Source organism: Budorcas taxicolor, chromosome 5, assembly GCF_023091745.1.
Source record: "Budorcas taxicolor isolate Tak-1 chromosome 5, Takin1.1, whole genome shotgun sequence".
Taxonomy (NCBI): Eukaryota; Metazoa; Chordata; class Mammalia; order Artiodactyla; family Bovidae; genus Budorcas; species Budorcas taxicolor.
In genome coordinates, this window is record NC_068914.1 from 41,648,139 (window position 1) to 41,668,188 (window position 20,050).

The window sequence follows — 20,050 nt, forward strand, 5'->3', positions numbered from 1 at the left end:
AGGGGACTTCCGCAAGGTCAAGTGGCCGGAAAGTAGAGGGCTGGGAATTTCTGCCCAGGTCTTCTGAGGTCAGTTTCACCTAACTTTCTATTCTAAAATGACAGCCTTTGCCAGCCTAAACTTTAGTTCATGATGAGCTGAACATAAGCCAAGAAAAGCAGGAGACCTTGACAGAATCCCTGAGAAGTGCTCATCACTGTGAGAGAGAGACTGGGTATCAACAGTTACAGTACTTAGAATCTTTCAATTTTTAAAGGTCGAATAGAAGAACAGAAGTTTTTTTGTAAAATATTATAGAAAATAAATTATTTTAAATTTGTTATATGTTATTCCTTCTTAGATAGATATATCTTTGGAGCCTCATTTCACTTACTTCTCTGAGGAGTGCGGGAAGAAGGTTATAATAAGTATATTTTTTGGTCAAACAAAGGCACTTTGGTGTAAAAATGAAGACCTTCCTGAGATTATATAGTAAATAATGCAGTGGTCTAGGTCAGATGTCCAAATTTTCAGTCTTGAACATTATGCATGAACTTTTTTCTTTTATATTAAAAATATTCAAATGAAATTATGCTCTGAGGGAGAAATGTCACTTTGTATTTTTGTGAATTAAAAAGCAGTTGTCCTAATTGCCTGCTGGCCTAATGGAGAAATCTTGTGTAATATTGTATACTTCTGAGACATGAGCAAGCAGACTGCACAGGAACACAGGTTAGGAAATGACGAAGATGTTTAGGAAGGGAGCATCAGTAAGTAGCCCTGCTTAGGTTCAGGGCATCAGTAAATGATCAGAGTTGCCCTAGTAAAGGTCAGAGATAAGCTGCTTCTTCCTTATTCTCATCTCTTTTCATTTTATATCTTGATGTGAAATTTGCTTATATCTTTCATGTGCTTTTAATGTAAAAGTAACATCCTCATGTATTTTTGATATGAAAGTAATGTGTGCATTTTAAAGAGAACAGGCTTACCTAGGCTGCTCTAGGAGTAGGTGTATAGGCCTAGAAGGGTTTTGAGTGACACTAACTTGGCTCCTCCGTTCCCACATTGCCACTAGTCAGCATCATTTTGCACAATAGTGTCCACGTGCTCATCCCTTGAGACTGGCTGATGTACTGTTTAAATAGGTTAAATTGAGAAAACATCTTGCCACCTGTGGAATCTGCTAGGTAGCCAAGTCCAACGTGGGTAGGTAGACTTGAGCAAGTTAAATAATTACAGCTTATTTAACTTGGCAGATCTCTTACATAGAAGCTAAGTTCCTGTTTATTTCTAAATAAATAGTTATGTCATTACTAAATTATTAGTGTTTTCAGAAAGTCTGTTCAAGCTGGTTTTGAGTAACAGTGTATCTCATACTGAGCTAATGCCTTTTCAAGGACATTAAGAATGCTGAGCTTGCTCTGTTCGAACTGAGCCGAGTAATTACCTTGGAACCAGATCGTCCAGAGGTATTTGAGCAGCGAGCAGAAGTGAGTGTGGTTTTCTTTTTCCTTCTGTTGTTATTGGATTTTTAAAAAATTCAGATTTTTTTTCCTTTTATTTTTATTGCTGATAAATTTTAAGCCTCCTGTATACCTATTGTGTTTTCCTCCATAGGTACATAATGCATTTAAACAGTTGAAATTAGTAGAAAACTATGGGCTGAGTGATACTCTTTCCTGATTTACCATGTTAAATCTTTGCTGATTTAACATGTAATAGTAACATTTAGTATTAAAAATAGAGTTATGAAGTGTACAACCACTGTCCATGTTCATTGAAAAATATGACATATGTGTTTACTCTGTATATGACATACTTTATTTGGCAAAACAGTATGACAGTATGGTCCAATGAGGTCTATTGCCTTTTGAAGCGTGTGTGTGTGTGTGTGTGTGCGTGCGCGTGCGTTCACTTGTATCTAATCCTTAGGAGATACACCTATCTACATGGAGAGGTAGACTAGGTAAGGGTGACCATAACCGGAACTTAGGACTCAAGGTGGAGACAATTCCAGGTAATATGTCTGACAGTGGACACCACGGAGGGGGTGCTTGTTCAGGAGCAGAAAAACACGGTCTGCTGGATCCCTGGGACAGATTGGCATGGGGACAGGCATTGGCGGTGTCTGCAGAGGTCTCACTGAGGAGGTGATGCTGGAGCTGGGTAGGAACCATGTCCTGGGGAGCAAGGTGGAGAAGGGTGTTCAGGCCAGAGAAAGGACTGTGTGCCAAGGCACCCCTTTTAATGTTTTTAAATGAAACATGTCCATTTTACCATTTTCATTAAACAATAGTAAACTATCCAAGTTTCATATTGTATTTATTTTATTGCACATTTAACCATATTAAGAGCTTTAGAATTTATGTTAATATTTTCAATCTGACTAGAACTTAACTTTTAATTATCTGTTCTGGTGGGATTTCGTAGTTGGACTAAAGGGACAAATGACTTTTCCTCCCTCTTTTGAGGGAGAAAGCTTAATAAGCAAAGGGAAGGCTAAATGTTTTAGTATTTTTAAAACTGCATTTATGATGTTTTTGTTCTCAAAATTATAGTGTGTTAAATTACAGTTCAGTTTCTTAAAATGAGTTTTTTTTATTTTATTGGGGATTTGGCTTTCTGAAAGAAATTCTTTCTCAAATAATGAAAGAATTCATTATCTCTTGTCTGTTTTGGATTGCTACCCTAAGGGTTGAATGACTGTAATCTGTTTGCTGCTGCATGAGAGGCCTGTTGGTTTTTAGGATGAGCATTGGGCAGCTCACTTGGTGACACTCTGCTCCAGGGAGTGGGTGCTGAGTTTTTCCCTGCCATCACACTGATGCTCTGCTAAAATGTTATGGTAAAGCATGAATTTAATTAAGTGCACTTAGACTGATTTGGCAGCTTTGAAAAATTTGTATATCTAATAAAAAGCTAATTGTATACCCAGAATGATATTGGTAATCAGAAAAGTGATTTCCAATGATCTTAAAAATATACAGTAATATCCCCCTTTTCTGGCATTATCAGGCAATAACATCATGATATAGTGAACTTTCCAGCTGGATTACAATATACTATTTGTTTATGTCAGAGATTGTTTTATGAGAAACTTTTCACTTTTGTACTTTCTGAAATTGTCTATATTTAGTGAATGTAATTTAACCTTTTTTAGTTACTCTGGTCATTATGCGTATTGATTTTTGTGCTAGGGTGCAATCATTCAGTTATGTTAATACTAATATACTAGGTTGGGATATTTTTCCTTCCACAATATAACCCTAGACCACTATGTTTCTTGAATTCTAAGGGCACATATTTCCATTTCTTTCCTCTCTCTGAGCTGTCTCTCTTGCTTCTGGTGGTGTGCCTGCCTCAATCTTCTCTCTTGCTGGTTTTTAAGTTCCTGCAGAGGAGGAAACCAGTTAGTAAAACTTGATGGAAATGACCAGTTATAAGAACAAATTTAACCCTAATTTAAGAACATTTGTTCCAGATGAATTGCTTGAGCTTGATTGCATGAATACTGATACCCATTTTGGATTATCTTACGTCTTTTGGGTGAACTTTTGCATTCTGAGCCGTCTTCTGTGTTGTCATTGTTGCCTGAACACAGCTTATTGCTGGGTCAAAAAGCGTTCAGAACAGGCCTGCAGATGTTTTTTCACTACCTTGCAGATCATAACTGATGAGCGTTGTTCACATCAGAGGGCTTACCCAACACCTGGAATCCCAGAAAATGCCACTCAGCACTTGACACCACAGATGGTGTAGCTAGATACCATGGGGGACTCCAATCTGTGTTTATCAGTTCCTCTGCTTTAATGGTTTAGAGTTAACTTTCAGATTAATTTGACATGCCAAATTTTGTTCTGAAAGGTAAATGATAGGTTGGGGAAAAATGGTCGCACTTCAAGAAAAGCAACATCTGTTATGACACAGAACATGAAATGGTGACAGGCAGTTGGTCTTCAGCATTGGCCACAGTCATAGGTCTTCAGCATCCCCTTGACTGGACAAGGTCAGCAGCCTCTCGGCTGCTGCCTTTGAATCTCACTGCACAGTACGTGGGGTCAAGGGTTCTAGGCTGCTGAGAGAGTCGCATTGTAAGTGTGGGGTGGTGAAGCAGACTTGAAAAGTCAAAAGCATTGGCAGTTGTAGGGGCGATCACTGGGACTTTTCTCCCCTAATTACATTTTTGGGTTTATAGATTCTGTCCCCTCTGGGACGAATTAATGAAGCAGTGAATGATCTCACTAAAGCTATTCAACTTCAGCCCTCAGCACGGCTGTACAGACATCGCGGGACCCTGTACTTCATATCAGAGGTGAATTATTTTTTGCCTTGAAATGTGTCCTTTCATGGTGGTAAAAATTTCAGCTTTCCTTCTACTTCAGAAAGCTACTATTTGGTAGATTTGGGTTTGGGGCTTTAGATTAATAGTTTGTGATATTAGACAATTCTGAAAGCATTTTCTGTAGCTGAAATTTAACTCAGTGGAGAAATATTAAGTACCAGAAACACATTTTCTTGCTTGAACTGTCAGCAGTAACTAATTCTGGGCTAGGGGAAAAAAGAAAGAGTGGGAAACAGAAGAGTAATTTGGTTTATAGATTGTACTTTAACTTTCTTGGAAATGTCAGCGTAGAGAAGCAGGTGTGCCTGTTATCAATGTGATCATTAAACTTAAGGGTACAATTTGAGTTTCTTTGGGTATCACAGCCTGAGAATCATTACCTGAACTAATGTGGCTTCCCTGACTGTAGCTCCTCAACCTAGCAAGATTACCTTTTATCATGAGTGGTATTTATAATTGCCATAGCTATTTTTGTTGGTTTACAGTCATTTCAATAACAATTTTCTATTGCAAAAGAAAATAGATTTTTAAAAACTTCAGTATAACACATGTTAAGGTTGATCTATATCATAATTATTTTAGACTTCAAAATACTGGAATGTTAGTACTAAAATAATTTGTAAAGTATCCATAGCAGATTATGACTTAGTATTTAAAATAATACTCTTTTGTGGTTGAGACAGTATGCTTAAATTAAACCTTTGTGAGTTTCTCTCATCAATTAAAATCACCTCTTTCAACAGTGTAAGCATGCTTCTAATATTTGTAGTCATGAAATGTTTCCTTTAAAGCCAGAAAGGGCACAGAATAAATTGGGATTTTTTTTTTCCTCTATCAATCAAAAGTAGGACATGTCCAATATCTAACTAACACTACTATATTTTTTTTCATTCTCCTTTTTGTAGGACTATGCAACAGCCCATGAAGACTTTCAGCAGTCCTTAGAGCTGAACAAAAACCAGCCCATAGCTATGCTATACAAAGGCTTAACTTTCTTTCACAGAGGACTTCTGAAGGTGAAAGTGCTGCACAATATGTGTACCTGCAGTGATGCTCGGTCTCCCTCGTGGTGGGGGGAATTGAGCCGGGGTTTAGTTTGGCAGGTTTTGAAATGACATCTCACATGTCCAGTTGGTTTATTTTAGAAAGTAGTTTGAATCAACAAATTGATTGAGCACCTACTGTCTGATACGTACTTGGAGGAAGGTACGAAAGGGGAGAGGATGAAAGGTTATAAGGGAGGAATAATGCTTTACACTTAGGACAGACACAGTTTACAAAGCCTTTCTCCACATATGATTTATCACATGGTGAATAAACCAAAGAAAGTAATATCAGCAGCATGCTTTCTTTGGAAGCCATGGTGAGAAGCTCTCATTTGAACTCAGGAAGGTCCAGAGAATAAGTGGACATCATCTTGGCTTGGAAAGCAGAGCATGGTTGGGAAGAAGGACTCTGAGGCTGAGAGGAAGGTGTGAGTAATGACCTGGGAGACACACCCATGCTTGTGAGGAGGTGGGGCTGGGCCCCCGGGAAGGGAGTCCTGGAAGGTCAAGAGCACTCTGCTAAGTATTTGACTTTAGCTGGTAGGCCCGGAGGAGCTCTGAAGTCTAGATTTGGGGGAAATAGAGAGTTGAGATTCAATCTGTACTGAGGAAATGGTTGCTGATGTGGCGGTGGCTGAAGAGGCGGCTGACCAGGAGATGCTGCAGCCTTCAGGTTGGGAGTGGCCAGACAGCCTGGGGGGTTCTGGGGGCTGCAGGAGGGGTCCCAGCACTGTTGCTTGAAGACTGCTGTCAGGAGGAGGGGTCGAGGGATAAAGGAGATGCTCTGTCTCAGCTGAGTGGGGCTGAAAGTCACCACCAGCTGCCAGCCCCTCCTCTGGCTGGGACTCTGGCTTCTCCAAGCCTGTTCCAGGAGCCTGTCCTGCAGTAGCTTCACTCTTGCCAGGGCGAGGGGCAGAAACACAGCTGAGGGTGGAGCTCTGGCTATCACCCCAGGCCTGGCACGTCCAAACTGCCTGATTGAAGACAGGCTGGCCTGAGAGCCACAGACAGTCCACCCAGCTAGGTGAAGACACTCATTCTGACCAGGAGGTGGAGAATTCAGAGTAGGTTGCACTTAACCTGAATTTTGGAAGGTGGGAAGAGCTTCAGTAGCACGTAGCAGAGAAGAATACATGGATGTTATCATTGAAAATAACTCTGAGGATCTGATACACACATAAACACACTTAGAGGGTGGGGAGAAGGTTTACCTTTTAAAAGGCCATAAGTTGTAAATCCTCCATGTTAACAGACGGTGCCTGTCACACAGTAGGTGCTCAACAAGTGTCAGTGGGGTAAATTTCAAGGGCAGAGTGTTGAATTAGAAGGTCGTGCTCTGAGCTCTTGCTCTGAATCTTATTATCTGCACTGCTGGACATGCTGCTTCAGTTCTTTCAGCCTTGCCTTCCACATTTATCAGGTAGAGATGATGCTACTCTGTGTCTCTTGAAGAGGGAGTGAGAATTACATAAAATAAAATGTGTGAAAGTCCTTTATAAACTGTAAACATAAATCTGGTATTACAGATTATTTTCCATGTGAGAATTTAATCTAAGTCTTATAGACTCTAAAAAAAATACTCTCATCCATTAAAAACCAAACTAGAAGGAATTAATTTTGCAAATCTTATTTCATATACTTCATCTCCATTTTTGCAAGTGTGCAGAGGTGGTCCTAATAAGGACCCTTTCTGTCCCCTTCAGGATTCAGTGCAGGCTTTGAGTTATTTAAAATGTGCTTTGAGCAGCTTCCAGATGATTTCTTCCAGTTTATTTTGTCTCTGCCCTCTATTCCTCTCATATTCTCTTCACCTTCAAGTCACCTTCAATTAAAAAATTCAGAATTACGATACTATGTTCAGAATCTATCCCTTGAGTATCACATGAAGGAGAAAAAAATTTGAAATAGAAAAAAATGCCAATTATTAGTACTGAGAGGGTAAAAATATTTTTTTAAAGTAAACAAATGTAAACAGTTGATTTCACTTTTAAGCCACATTTAGGAATGTAGGCAGGAAGGGCCCTTTGTGTTATTTCAAAAAGAATTTTTTCAGAAAAGAGTGGTAATAGAGACACTGAATAGAAACCGAACAGGGACTAAAATTCAGTTTGGTTTATTTCACATCTACCTGATGAAAACCTAGAAACCGTGCTTTCACCCTGAGTGTTAGAAGCCCCTCAGTGAACCAGTCTCACCAAGCGATTTGGGGTTTCCTCCTTTTCACCACGCTCACCCACACAGCAGTGATATGTGTAATAGACGGGAACTTTCTTTTTGCATTTTGTAGATGTGCTGTCCGAGGAAGTCAGAGTGTTTACATATTGTCTCATTCATCCCAGCGGCATCCCCATGATGTATAGAAGGAGCAGAGGGTGTCCCCGTTACAGAGATTGGAAAACTGAGTGGTGAAATGCCTTAATTAAATTAATGAACCTAGTTTAGATATCTGTCTTTTTCTTGTTAAATGTAGAGACAAAGTATTAAAGGGACCAATGAGTCTGAGCTATCTTTGTTTCCTAAGGGTGGTCTCTCCAGGTCAATAGTCCTGAAATTAAGTGGATGGTTGCTTATTTAATTTATGATATAATACATTAGAAATATATTAGGGTATATTACATGACAGATTTCATGGTTGTCCAATTCAGTAGATATATATCAGACATTTTGGATATTCCTAGGTAATAAAAACAGCAGAAACTTTTCTGTTGAATTCTACTCAGTTTGTAAGGATGTTTCAAAAATGGTCTATTCTGAACACGCATTTTTATAAGCCTTTACTTTGAGGGTTACCTGTTATGGTTCTGTTCACTTACGCTGAACAGTCCCAGGGTGGTGGCCGCCTCCCAGCTAGTAAGGATGGTGGCGACTTAAATGGTAATGATTGCATTTGCTACGCAGACGACTTCAGAGCCAGTTCATGTGCTTAGAGATAGGTTCAACAAACGTAGTTTCTTTGTTTCCAATGGCTTAAAATCTTGATTCTGCTATGTCCCCTCTTTGGCAGAATGAGGTAGAGAGCTGTGCAGTGATTAGACAGGAACCCCGAAACCAAAGACTCTTAAAAGCTGAAGAGAAATCAGACTTTGAAGAACTGTGGCGTCCAAGCATGCTGTAAGTGCAGTGGGCAGCAGATGTCCCCTGGGCATCTCCAGTAGACGTCCACAAATGCTCCAGACTTCACACATCCTGGTGGACTCACACCCTCCCCCGCCCACGGCTGTCCGTCTTCCTATCCTTCTTCACGATTGTTAAGCCCTGCCTTCCACCCAGGCTCCCAGCCTAAGCTCTTCCTGCCCACTCCTCCCCCTCATCCCCAGATAGCCACCACATTCTGTCTTAGTGTGCCTTTTAAAAACCTCTCCTGAATTCGACCCTTCTTTTCTCTCCTCAGAGACACTGTCTCAGTCTGAGCTTTGGTTATCTCTTGCGTGGACCACTACAGCCGCCTCTTACCTGGGTTCCATCCTTCCCCCTCTCCAGTGTGTCTTTTCTGTTTTTGCCAGCAGTCATCATCTCTCTGAAGAGTGGACTTTGTGAGGTGCCCCCTCCTCACAGCCCTCAGTTGTTGCTTCCGGGCAGTGCCCAGACTGTGGAGCGCGGCAGAGGCCCTCCCTCTGGCCTCCGCTCTCCCTTTCCCGGGCTCCTACCCGTGCACCCGCGCCCCTGCCCCTCTGACCTTCCCCGCGTCAGCGAGCGCTCTGCCCTGTGTGGCACCACTCCCCTGTCCAAGATGCCGTCTTTCTTTACCAAACTCCTCGTGCTCTAAGACCCAGCTCAGTGGTCACCTCCCCCCTGTAGCCTCTTCTGCTCTCCCGGGCTCAGTCGGTTGTTCCTTTCCCTTTTTGCCCCAGAGACTTTTACTCATATCTCTGTTGTAGCTCTTAGTTTGTATTCTAGTAACCTGGTTACATAACTGGCTTTCTAATGATACTGCGAGTTCTTAGAGGACAGAGATGATGACCTGCCCATCTTCATGTCCCCTTACCTCCTGCTGTCCCTGGCACATAGTAGGTGCTCAATATATGTTTGTTGAATTAAAAATGCAGTTGTAAAAATCCTGAAAGATCAAGACTATGTCACAGCAGGTAGCCTAATTAAGAGTGGTCTTTAACATTTCTTCAATGTTAAAAAATTATCCATTTTCATCTGTCTCCCAAACAGTAGCTATTCAGTGAGATTCCTTAATGAGGAGGTTTTGTCCCCAGTATTGATTTTGAAGAGTTTCAAAGCCAGCCTCTCTTGGCTGCCGGCCTCCCCTGAGAAAATCAAGAAGCAGGGGATGAATGACTTTCTGGAAAGACTCAATATTGTGTAGCTTTTGCAAAACTATTTTGTGTGTCTACCAGGGCATTAAATATTTATTGAGTGCCTACCATGTGCAAGGCATTTGATATCTCTAATGATTTTCTGCTGTGAACTATCTAATTGAGTTGAAATGATCTATACCAGAGTTTTTTAAGCTTTTTCTCAATTAAAGTTCTTAGAAGTTGTGATATTTTATAGCCTTTAAGTAAGATATGTCTTTTCCTTGAGAAATGTGTGAAATATCTGTGTAATCTTTTATTACAATAAATAACATCATAATGAAAAGAACATTGAATACCTAGTGTAAGCCTGGGATGTTTCCTCTGAAACAGTGGCTTGTTTTATCACCGGTTTCCACAGAGAGTCCTTTTGCAGCCAGGGCTCTCCCAAGAGCATAGTATGTGCAGTTCTGGAACCTTAGTGCCTCCTGGAGCTGTGCTGGCAGGAGCCAGGCACTACCACCCCCAGCTTGAAGGTTTCTCTTTTATTTTTATGCTTTCTTTTCCCTTGTAGATCATGAGGATCCTTTAGTACCTATCCTAGGAGCCTTTTTTCTTGTTTTATCAGTAATTTCATGTTGGGCTTGCTTTTTTGTCTCTCTTGTTGGTTTAATTTCAAATGCTGCCAGTTGTGATCATTTTAGATTATTTCATGCAGCTGTTAGGCTTACTTTTGTTCCATAGAGTTTTTATTAAGTAGATGATACTAAAATGAAGGTGTTATTGGTAGTCAAAGTCCTAATGAAAAACAGAAGCTGTTTTCCCATTTTGAAAGGAGAAGCTTAAGGCTCCGTTGTTGTTCACAGTAATGTATTTGTTTACTATTGAAATTAAATCCCCGTAGTTTATTGTAGTTTCTGCCTCCCTTTAAGTCCTCCTATTTTGAAAAAATCACTCAGGGACCATGTATGTTATATATAGTGTATTAGTCCTTTAGTAATTTGAGAGAAACTCAATTTTAACAGTTAAGCAAGTGAAATAATTTTCTGTGTTCTTTTTCTAGGAAGCTATTGAATCCTTCAAAGAAGCTCTGAAGCAGAAAGTTGATTTTATTGATGCGTATAAGAGCCTGGGACAGGCCTATAGGTGAGCAAAGGGCCAATACTTGGGGTAGGAGGGAGGGTGTATAGTGGGACAGCCTCTCGTAATAGGGATCTGGTTTTTAAAAATGCGTTTCTTAGCCGAAAGAGATGGTCGTTTTAAATCACATAGGTGTTCACATACTTGTTGAGATCTTCTCTGGGCATAGAAAAAACCGTGGGTAAGAGGATACCATAATGCATGTTGCTGTGCCCTAAAATAACCTTGGTCTGTATATATTGGCTGAGAAAACATTAGTCCTTCAAACGTGGGTGCTTTGAATAGTGGCACTCTAAGGTGTTGAGTTATGGATGATACTGCCCTCTTTAGGCAGTAACTAAGGTTGATACCCACATCACGGGGATCTGCTTCAAGACCCGAGAATTGCAAGGTGGAAGTGTCACAAGTATGTTGCACCTCTATCAGGAGCAAGCAGCAACGCTTGGCTTCCTTACTACATGCATTGCTCTGACCATCAAAGCTATTCTGACTTTTGGTTTAAAAAATTTTTTTAGCATTCTGACCTGTATAAAGGTACTCTAAATGTTAGGAAAGAGAGAGACAGTGACAGAAATCTCCTGTGAAACTGTTAGGTGCCTTACTCAAAAAGGATTTAATTCAAGAGCTTATTTGACTCCATAGTTAGAAAAAGTCTTTTATACTGACTTGGAGAAAGTGTGTTTGGATTCATTATAGGTTTAAGGGAGGGTATTTATCTGTCCTGTCCCATGGAATTGTTGGGAATATAAGTTGAAAACAGATCTGGAAACACCTAGCAAATAGTAAAGTGCTGTATAAATGTAAGTGGGCATTATATATATATTTTATGTATTTATTGTTTATATAAAATTGATGTGGGATATTTTAAAGCTTCTATTATTTGTAAAATTTTTAAGATACAAAATAAGGCAAGGCTGGTCAGTAATAACCATTTTCGCTCTGAAATGACCACAATTCTAAAATATACTTCTTATTTCAAGATTTAAATTAGATAATGATTTATTAGATTTTAACTGAAGTAACTTAACAGAAAAAATAAATTTTAAACCTATGAATTTGGTAAAATAAAAAAGCAAACACCCACATTAAAGTATCTTATTTAGAGATTGGATCATAATTCTGAGGGTAACTTAATTCTGTATGTTGACTAAAACACCTGCGTTATGTTCATCACTGTTGTTAAATACCTAGGGAACTGGGCAATTTTGAAGCAGCCACCGAGAGCTTTCAGAAGGCTCTGTTGCTCAACCAAAATCACGTGCAGACCCTCCAGCTCCGCGGAATGATGCTTTATCACCATGGCAGCTTACATGAAGCCCTTAAGAACTTCAAGGTGAGCATCCGTAAGAGAGAAGCACTGAAACTGCAATTTTGTATTATTCTTCTACAAAGTTTCATGAAATGAATGGAGTTGGTAGGGGCAAGCAAGAATAGTGTTTAGACTTCAACAAAAAGAAAGAGGAAAGAACCATTCCTTTGACCAACAGACTGATTTATAGAGTATGTATTCCGTCTGATTTAACCTGGAGGGAAAACTTTCCTAATTCCAGTTTATAATTCCAGATTAAAGAGTAAAGCACTTTAAAGGTTCCTAAACTGTATGGATTCTAATTCAGCCTTTTTTCCTTCAATGCCTCAGCGATGTCTGCAGCTGGAGCCGTATAACGAGGTGTGCCAGTACATGAAAGGGCTCAGCCACGTGGCAATGGGACAGTTTTATGAAGGGATAAAAGCGCAAACTAAAGTTATGCTAAATGACCCTCTCCCAGGCCAAAAGGCCAGCCCAGAGTACCTTAAAGTGAAGTATCTCCGAGGTAAGTCCAACAGCTGCAGGATCATTGACTCTATGAGTGCTTAGAGCTGCAGGAATCATGCTGCTTGTCTCTGATGTTACCTATTAGGCAGTTGAGTCTCAGGGAAGCTGGGTGACTTGCCCCCAGCCACCCTCTGGTTAGTGGTGGTATCTGGACTAGAGAGAGCCCATATCTCCTAAAGGCCAGTCTTGGTTTGTTTTTGGGTGGTTTTTTGCCTCTTCCTCACATTTTTCCTTTCTAAAATTAAAAAATTTTACTTATGCAGAAACAATGTATTTTGAACTAAATACGACAGTCATCTGGGTATCCTTGCCTTGTCACATCTCATCCAAAAATACAAGAATGACAAGAAAGTAATCTTATGTTTTCACTGTTAAATAAGAACTTAGTATCTTTGATCTGTCAACTCCTTCATATCAGAATTCTCACATATTTTGGAGAATTTAAATTGAGATGAAAAAGAAAGCAAATCTTTGAGTTATCCTTTTATTAGTCAGTCTTACCCTTTTTCTGCTATACATAGACATTTTTATTTTTCATATAAAGCCCAGATATTTACTTTTATTTTTTCTCTTTCCTTTTTAATTAACCCTCTATTATAGTACTGTCCAAGTGAAAAAATTGTAAACTATGTATGTAATTTTAAATTTCTAGTAGCCATGTTAAAAAAGTAAAAAAAGCAGGTGGAATTCATTTTAATAATATAGTGTCGTATTTAACTAAGTACCTCTACAATATCAGTTCAGCATATTATTATGAAAACACTATTTATTGGCTGTTTTACATTTCTTTGTACTAGTCTTTGAATATGGTATATATTATGGTTCATCTTAATTTGGATGCTAAATTTTCATTGGAAATACTTGGTCTGAATTTATATTTAATAAAATTTAAAATTAGAAAAATAGACGATATATGCAAGTTATTCCAAACATACTGCAGTTTTCTAATAATTGAATAAAACATCAGTTTTAAGTTTGAATTTCTAATTAAGTAAAATTTAAAGTTCAGTTTCTCAGCCACATCTCAAGTTCTCAATAGCCAGCTACTAGGGACTACCTTTTGGACAGCACAGCTCTTTACTCTAAGTTGTAATTCCTCTTTTTTCCTGGTTTAGGAGAACTTGGACTTGTGAGCTATAGACTGAAGGTGGGGGCGCTCCATGTCCTGTTTCTTTCTATACTGCTTCCCTAGAGATAAGCAGCAGTTGGTCAGTCAGTTGATGAAACTGCATACATACTCAGTACACCTATCAGTTGACAAGGAACCAGGCTCTGTCTAACACTGAACTTGCATTCCCAGACTCTGGAATTGAATAGTGAGATCTTTCGTATTGCTTAAGGAAAGGTGGTTAAAATTTAGGCAAGGTGGACCCAGATGGACTGGTTTGTATTTGCCCCTGGTAATAAGTCAGCGGCAGGCTACCTCCATTATCATATAATAGTGACTTGCTAAAATTTGGAGTTTCCACTTAGAATTCTTGTAATTAAATAACAGTTTGTTATGAAGTATTTGCACTTTGTATGCTGCTGCTAAGCCGCTTCAGTCGTGTCCGACTATGTGCGACCCCATAGACGGCAGCCCACCAGGCTCCGCCGTCCCTGGGATTCTCCAGGCAAGAACACCGGAGTGGGTTGCCATTTCCTTCTCCAATGCATGAAAGTGAAAAGCGAAAGTGAAGTCGCTCAGTCATGTCCGATGCTAGCGACCCCATGGACTACAGCCTACCAGGCTCCTTCGTCCATGGGATTTTCCAGGCAAGAACACTGGCGTAGGGTGCCATTGCCTTCTCTGTACTTTGTATAGATTGGCTATAAAAAAGTATAATTAGCTGTAAAAACTGTTTCAGCATATTTGGGTGTGTCAGATCTCGTTTCCTATCTGCAGAGTATTCTCGATATCTTCATGCACACCTTGATACTCCCCTAACGGAATATAACATTGACGTGGATCTGCCTGGAAGCTTTAAAGACCACTGGGCTAAGAATCTGCCTTTCCTCATAGAAGACTATGAAGAGCAGCCAGGGCTGCAACCCCACATAAAGTGAGTTCTTTAAATGAAGACTTTTTTTTCTTTTTTAACACCAAGCTGTTAAGTTCATCATAATATCTCTTGCCTGATAATAGCTTTCTATCCATGTTTCTGATGAATTTATTTTTGAATTTGATATGTCTGGAAATACTTCTTTCAATTTACCTTTGGATATATGATTTCCTTTTTAAAAAAATTTTTAACTGGAAGATAATTGCTTTATAATGTTGTATTGGTTTCTGCTATACAACAGTGTGAATCAGCAGATATATACACATATCCCCTCCCTTTAGAGCCTCCTTCCACCCCCTATCCCACCCTCTAGGTCATCACAGAGCACCAAGGTGAGCTCCCTATGCTATGACAGCAACTTCCCACTAGCTGTCTGTTTTACACATTATAATGTATATATGTCAGTGCTACTCTCAATTCACCCCACCCTCTTCTCCCCACCCCGCTGTGTCCATAAGCCCTTTCTCTATGTCTGTGTCTCTGTTCCTGCCCTACAGATATGATTTCTTTTAGCCCAGCGTTCAATGGTAATTTAGGGTACTTTCAGACTTCAAATGTACTTACAATTCTTGGTAGCCTTTGATATGCATTATTTTTTTTACTGTATCACTTTAAAACAAATTTCTTAACATATTAAAAGTTTGAAATTAGAGTGCTGGCCAATACTGCTGCAGTATGGCAGAATAGATCTGCTAAAAGGCTATCTCATTATAGAACAATTTGATTTAGAATAGAAATTAATTCCTGGGAGTCTAGCTGCCTTAAAAATTAGGAAAAATCTGTAAAGATCAGCCCCCTAATGCTTTAAAAAAAAAAGAAAGAGAAGATATTCGGCCAGAATGATGGGTGATAAACACATATTAAAGGAAAAAGATATTCTACCCAGTGGAGTGCCTTGAAGCATGAGCAGGATGGGTTTGCTGACCTTCCAGGGGCTAAAGTGATCCAGTATTGGCATTCCCAGGATCTCAATGGAAGCAGATACAAATCCTTCCTGGGAAGAAATTGGTGCCAATTTGTCCCCTCAAGTATTCCCACAGCTTAAGATCATTAGCATGAGAATCAAAACCAAGACGACCAAAGCCATTTGTGAGAATCAACAGAGACAGCAAACAATAGACTTTAGCCCTTATGGACTTCACATATTGAAATTGTTGAATACAGACTCTGCAGTAACTCCAGATGAAGTGCTTAAAGAAGTAATGAAGAAATCATAAACATGAGCAGGAAACATGAGAATATGAAAGGCCAGATTAAAAAAATAATTAGATGCTCTAGGAATAGAAAATACAGTCATTGAAATGTAGAATTCAGTATACAGACTAAAAAGCAGATTAGCTATAGTTGAGAAGAAATTGCAGGATTGGAAGATAGCGTTAGGAAGTATCCAGAATGGGGCACAGAGTTGAGTTGGAAAACTTGAAAGAGAGAAGATGTGTAAAATGTAAGAAGGGCTAACATGTACTAATTGAAACTTCAGAAGGAGAAAATAGAGGAGAGGCAATGTTTGAAGAAATAATAGCCAAGAATTTTTCAGGACAAAGGAAACTCATTAGTAAATCTATAGTTTTTTTTAAAGCGTGGGGTGAATACAAAGAAATCCATTCAGATACACCATAAGTAACTGGAGAACACCTAGGGTAAAGAGAAAAATCTTAAAAATAGGGAAGTCATATCACCTAGGGTCAGTTATTAGATTGTAAACCTTTCAACATCAACAGTTTATACAAGTTAAAAAGTAAAAGTCAAACAACCCATTCCAACTTTAAAAAGTGCAAAAGTCATGAACAGGTAGGAGGGGGTCAAGATGGTGGAATAGAAGGGCACGAAATTTGTCGCTCCTGACAAGTGTGTCAAGAATACACCTACAAATGGAACAGTTCTCACAGAGCACCTGCTGAATGTTAGTGGAAGACTTTGGACACCTAAAAGAACAGGAAAAATGCCCCTACAACCAAGTAGGAAGAAAGAACAAAGAAAAAAAAAGAGGAATCAAAAAAACGACTGGCAACCCTGGTGGGAAGCTGAAGGTGAGCGGAAGTCCCCACACTCAAACAGATTCCCTCATGGTGGGGAAATCAGCTGGGAATAGAAGGAGACCTTTAGGGGATCAAAGGAGAACACAACGGATGGTCTGTCGAAGGTAGAACAAAGTAAGAACTGCGTGTGTGGTCTGTGCTACAGCTCTGCACATCCCACCCTGAGTTGTGAGTCATGCGTGCTGGAAAGTGGGGTTTGGAATGCAGACCCAGGGAGGGGACACCTGTTGTCTTTGAAAAGACAGCCTGTAGGGAAAGGATTAATGGGCTCCAAAACTGGGAAAGTTTGTGGAAAATGTCCAAGACACCATAGAAGTAAGGCTTCATTGTTGAGTGGCATGCAAGGGGTAAGGCTGCCATTATAACCCCCTCCCATACCTGCTGGCTTATGCTTCCACGGGCACTGGAAGGGGCAGCCATCTGAGCAGGCTTGCCCACCCCTTAAGCCAAGGCCTCCTCTGCCCAGGTAGGCTCTGGGGTCTGAAGCAGGGCCCTTGTCAAAGCCTCCTTGGGTGCTCCTACCTGAGACAAAAATCCACCAATGCTGGCAGAGGCTGAGTGCTAAAGCATGGAATTAGAGCAGATCTGGGGAAAGGAATACTATTGCTTGAGCAGATACAACAGGGGACAGAAGTGAGAGGCTCCATTGCTGGGAATGGCCCTAGCGGAAGCATGGTCTGCCTAGGAAACGAGGCATCATTGTTGAGAGGCATGGAAGAAGTGGGCATGCTACATCCCCCCACATGCCAGCCCCTGCTTCTACCAGCACTGGGAGAGACTCCCACCAGAGGGACTGCACCCTAGTCTGTTGCAACTGCCTTCTGGTCCCTACCACTGCAGGCAACTCATGCAAACCCTAGCTGTGGATGCTATACCCCTTACCAGCCTGAGGGAGTGTGTCCCAATCAGCCACTGTTTTCATTCCTTCTCACCTAGGTGGGAAACAGATGCGAGAGGGTGGTACACGTTCAGAGTTGGGGCCAAAACCAAAACTGAGCCCCAGGGGTGGGGCAACTAAGGAAAAGGAACAGAAATCTCTCTCGGCAGATGCCCAAGTCACAAATTAAATTCCTGAGATCAGCTTGGTAGATCCTGTGTCTGGGGAGCACCTGAGTAGACAACAACTATTCCCACAGATGAGGTCAGTCAGCAGTGGACTCTGAGGGTAAGTACATGTGGGAGTCAGGCCAGGTCAGAGTCTGAGCTAGACCCACAATACCCACAGCAGGTCCAGAGACCTACCAAGAGGTATTGGAGGGCCTCCTGGGGAGACGGGGACTGGGTCTGGCCCACTGTGAGAGTAAGGATACTGACAGAGGAGGCCCCAGGAAAATATTCTTATTACTATTATTCTTTGTTTGTTTCATTTTGTTCAGTTGTTGGTGGTAGTGTTTTATTTTTATTTACCATTTTTTCTAATATATACTTTTATTTTCCATTTTTACTTTTTTGATATTTTGTGTTTTTTTTTTTTTCTTTTTGTTCTTTGGTTCTTTGTTAATTCCTTTATTTTTTTCCTCTTTCTTTTTGATTGTTCTTATGGGTTTCTTTTATGTTATCTTCACTTTTTTGTTTATTTCCTTTCTATATTTGTTTTCTTTTTCTGTTTTTATTAGTTTAGTCCTTATTGATTGTCCTCATTTTGTAATTCTTTGTTCTGTTTTTTTTTTTTTCCTTTTATTATTTTCTACCTACTTCTTTGTTTCTGTTTGGTTTTGTTGTTATCATTTGTCTTGGATTTGTTGTATCTGTCTAATTGTTTTCTTCTGTTTTTCTCTTCTGTATTTGTGTTGCTGGTACTGTGTGTTTGGTTTGGTTTTTGCCACTTGTCTTGGGTTTTATTTGTTTTCTTCTTTTTTCTTTCTATTTTCTCTGACTGCAGTGCATGGCTTGCAGCCTCTTGGTCCACTGGTTGGGGTTCAAGCTTAGGCCTCCAGAGTGAGAGTGCTGAGTCCTGGACGCTGGCCCACCAGAGAAGTCCTGACCCCAGGGAATAGTAATTGGCATGTGCTTTCCAGGAGGTGTCCATCTCAATGCCTAGACTTGTCTTCACCCAGCTGCCTTCAGGCTCCAATGCTGGACATGCCAAAGAACTGGCAAGACAGGAACATAGCCCCACCTATCAGCAGACAGGCTGCCTAAGCTGTACTAAGCTCACAGACACTCCAAAACACACCGTCTGACATGGCCCTGCCCATCCGGGGGGAAAAACTCAATTCTACTCACCAGAGCACAGGCTTCAGTCCCTCCCACCAGGAGGCCTGCACAAGCCCCTGGAGCAGCCGCACTCATCAGGGGGCAGACAGCAGAAGCAGAAGGAGCAACCACCCTGCACAGTAGGGTAGACAAAATAAAACGGCAGAGGAATATGGTGCAGACAAAGGAGCAAGGTAAAATCCCAACAGACCAAATAAATAGGAAGAGGAAATAGACAACTTACCTGGGAAAGAATTCAGTGTAATGATAGTACAGATGATTCAAGATCTTGGAAATAGAGTGGAAGCACTAATCGATAAGATACAAGAAATGTTTAACGATGATCTGTGAGAAATAAAGAATAGTCAATGATGAACAACATAGTAACTAAAATGAAGAATACAGTAGAAGGAAACAGTAGCAGACTACCTGAGGCAGAAGAATGGATAAGCAAGTTGGAAGATAGAGTGGTAGAAATAACTGCCAGGGAGAAGAAAAAAGAATGAAAAGAAATAGAAACAGTTTCAGAGACCTCTGGGACAACTTAAACACACTAACATTTGAGTTATAAGGGTCCCAGAAGAAGAGAAAGGGAAAGGGCCTGAGAAAATATTTGAAGAGACTATGGACAAAAACTTCCCTAACATGGGAAAGGAAATAGTCACTCGAGTCCAGGAAGTACAGAGAGTGCCATATAGCATAAACCCTAGGAGAAGCACACTAAGATACATGTTAATAAAACTAACAAAAATTAAATACAAAGAAAAAATATTAAAAACAGGAAGAGGAAAGCAAAAAATAACATACAAGGGAATCCCCATAAGGTTTTCAGCTGATTTTTCAGCAGAAACTCTGCAGGCCAGACAGGAGTGGCAGAATATATTTAAAGTAATGAAAAAATGAACTATGCAATCAAGATTACTGTACCTAGTAAGGATCTCATTCAGATTTGACAGAGAAGTCAAATCTTTACAGATTAGCCAAAGCTAAGAGAATTCAGCTCCACCAGACCAACTTGACAACAAATGCTAAAGGAACTTTTCTAGGTGGGAAACACAAGAATAGAAACCTACAAAAACAAACCCAAAACATGAAGAAAATGTTAAAAGAAATATATATATCAATGAATACCTTAAATGAGAATGGATTAAATGCTCAAACCAAAAGACACAGACTGACTGAAGGGATACAAAAACAAGACCTGCA

General features: G+C 40.2%; 1 protein-coding gene across 1 annotated transcript in view; it reads left to right on the forward strand.

Moving 5' to 3' along the window:
• TTC13 (tetratricopeptide repeat domain 13) overlaps window positions 1-20,050 on the forward strand; it is an 82,792-nt gene that overhangs the window by 38,122 nt on the left and 24,620 nt on the right. The window contains exons 6-12 of the mRNA XM_052640040.1: window positions 1,377-1,469; window positions 4,175-4,291; window positions 5,227-5,337; window positions 10,675-10,757; window positions 11,943-12,084; window positions 12,391-12,565; window positions 14,453-14,609. Of these exons, the coding sequence (XP_052496000.1) occupies window positions 1,377-1,469; window positions 4,175-4,291; window positions 5,227-5,337; window positions 10,675-10,757; window positions 11,943-12,084; window positions 12,391-12,565; window positions 14,453-14,609 (878 nt within the window). The remainder of the gene's footprint in view (window positions 1-1,376; window positions 1,470-4,174; window positions 4,292-5,226; window positions 5,338-10,674; window positions 10,758-11,942; window positions 12,085-12,390; window positions 12,566-14,452; window positions 14,610-20,050) is intronic.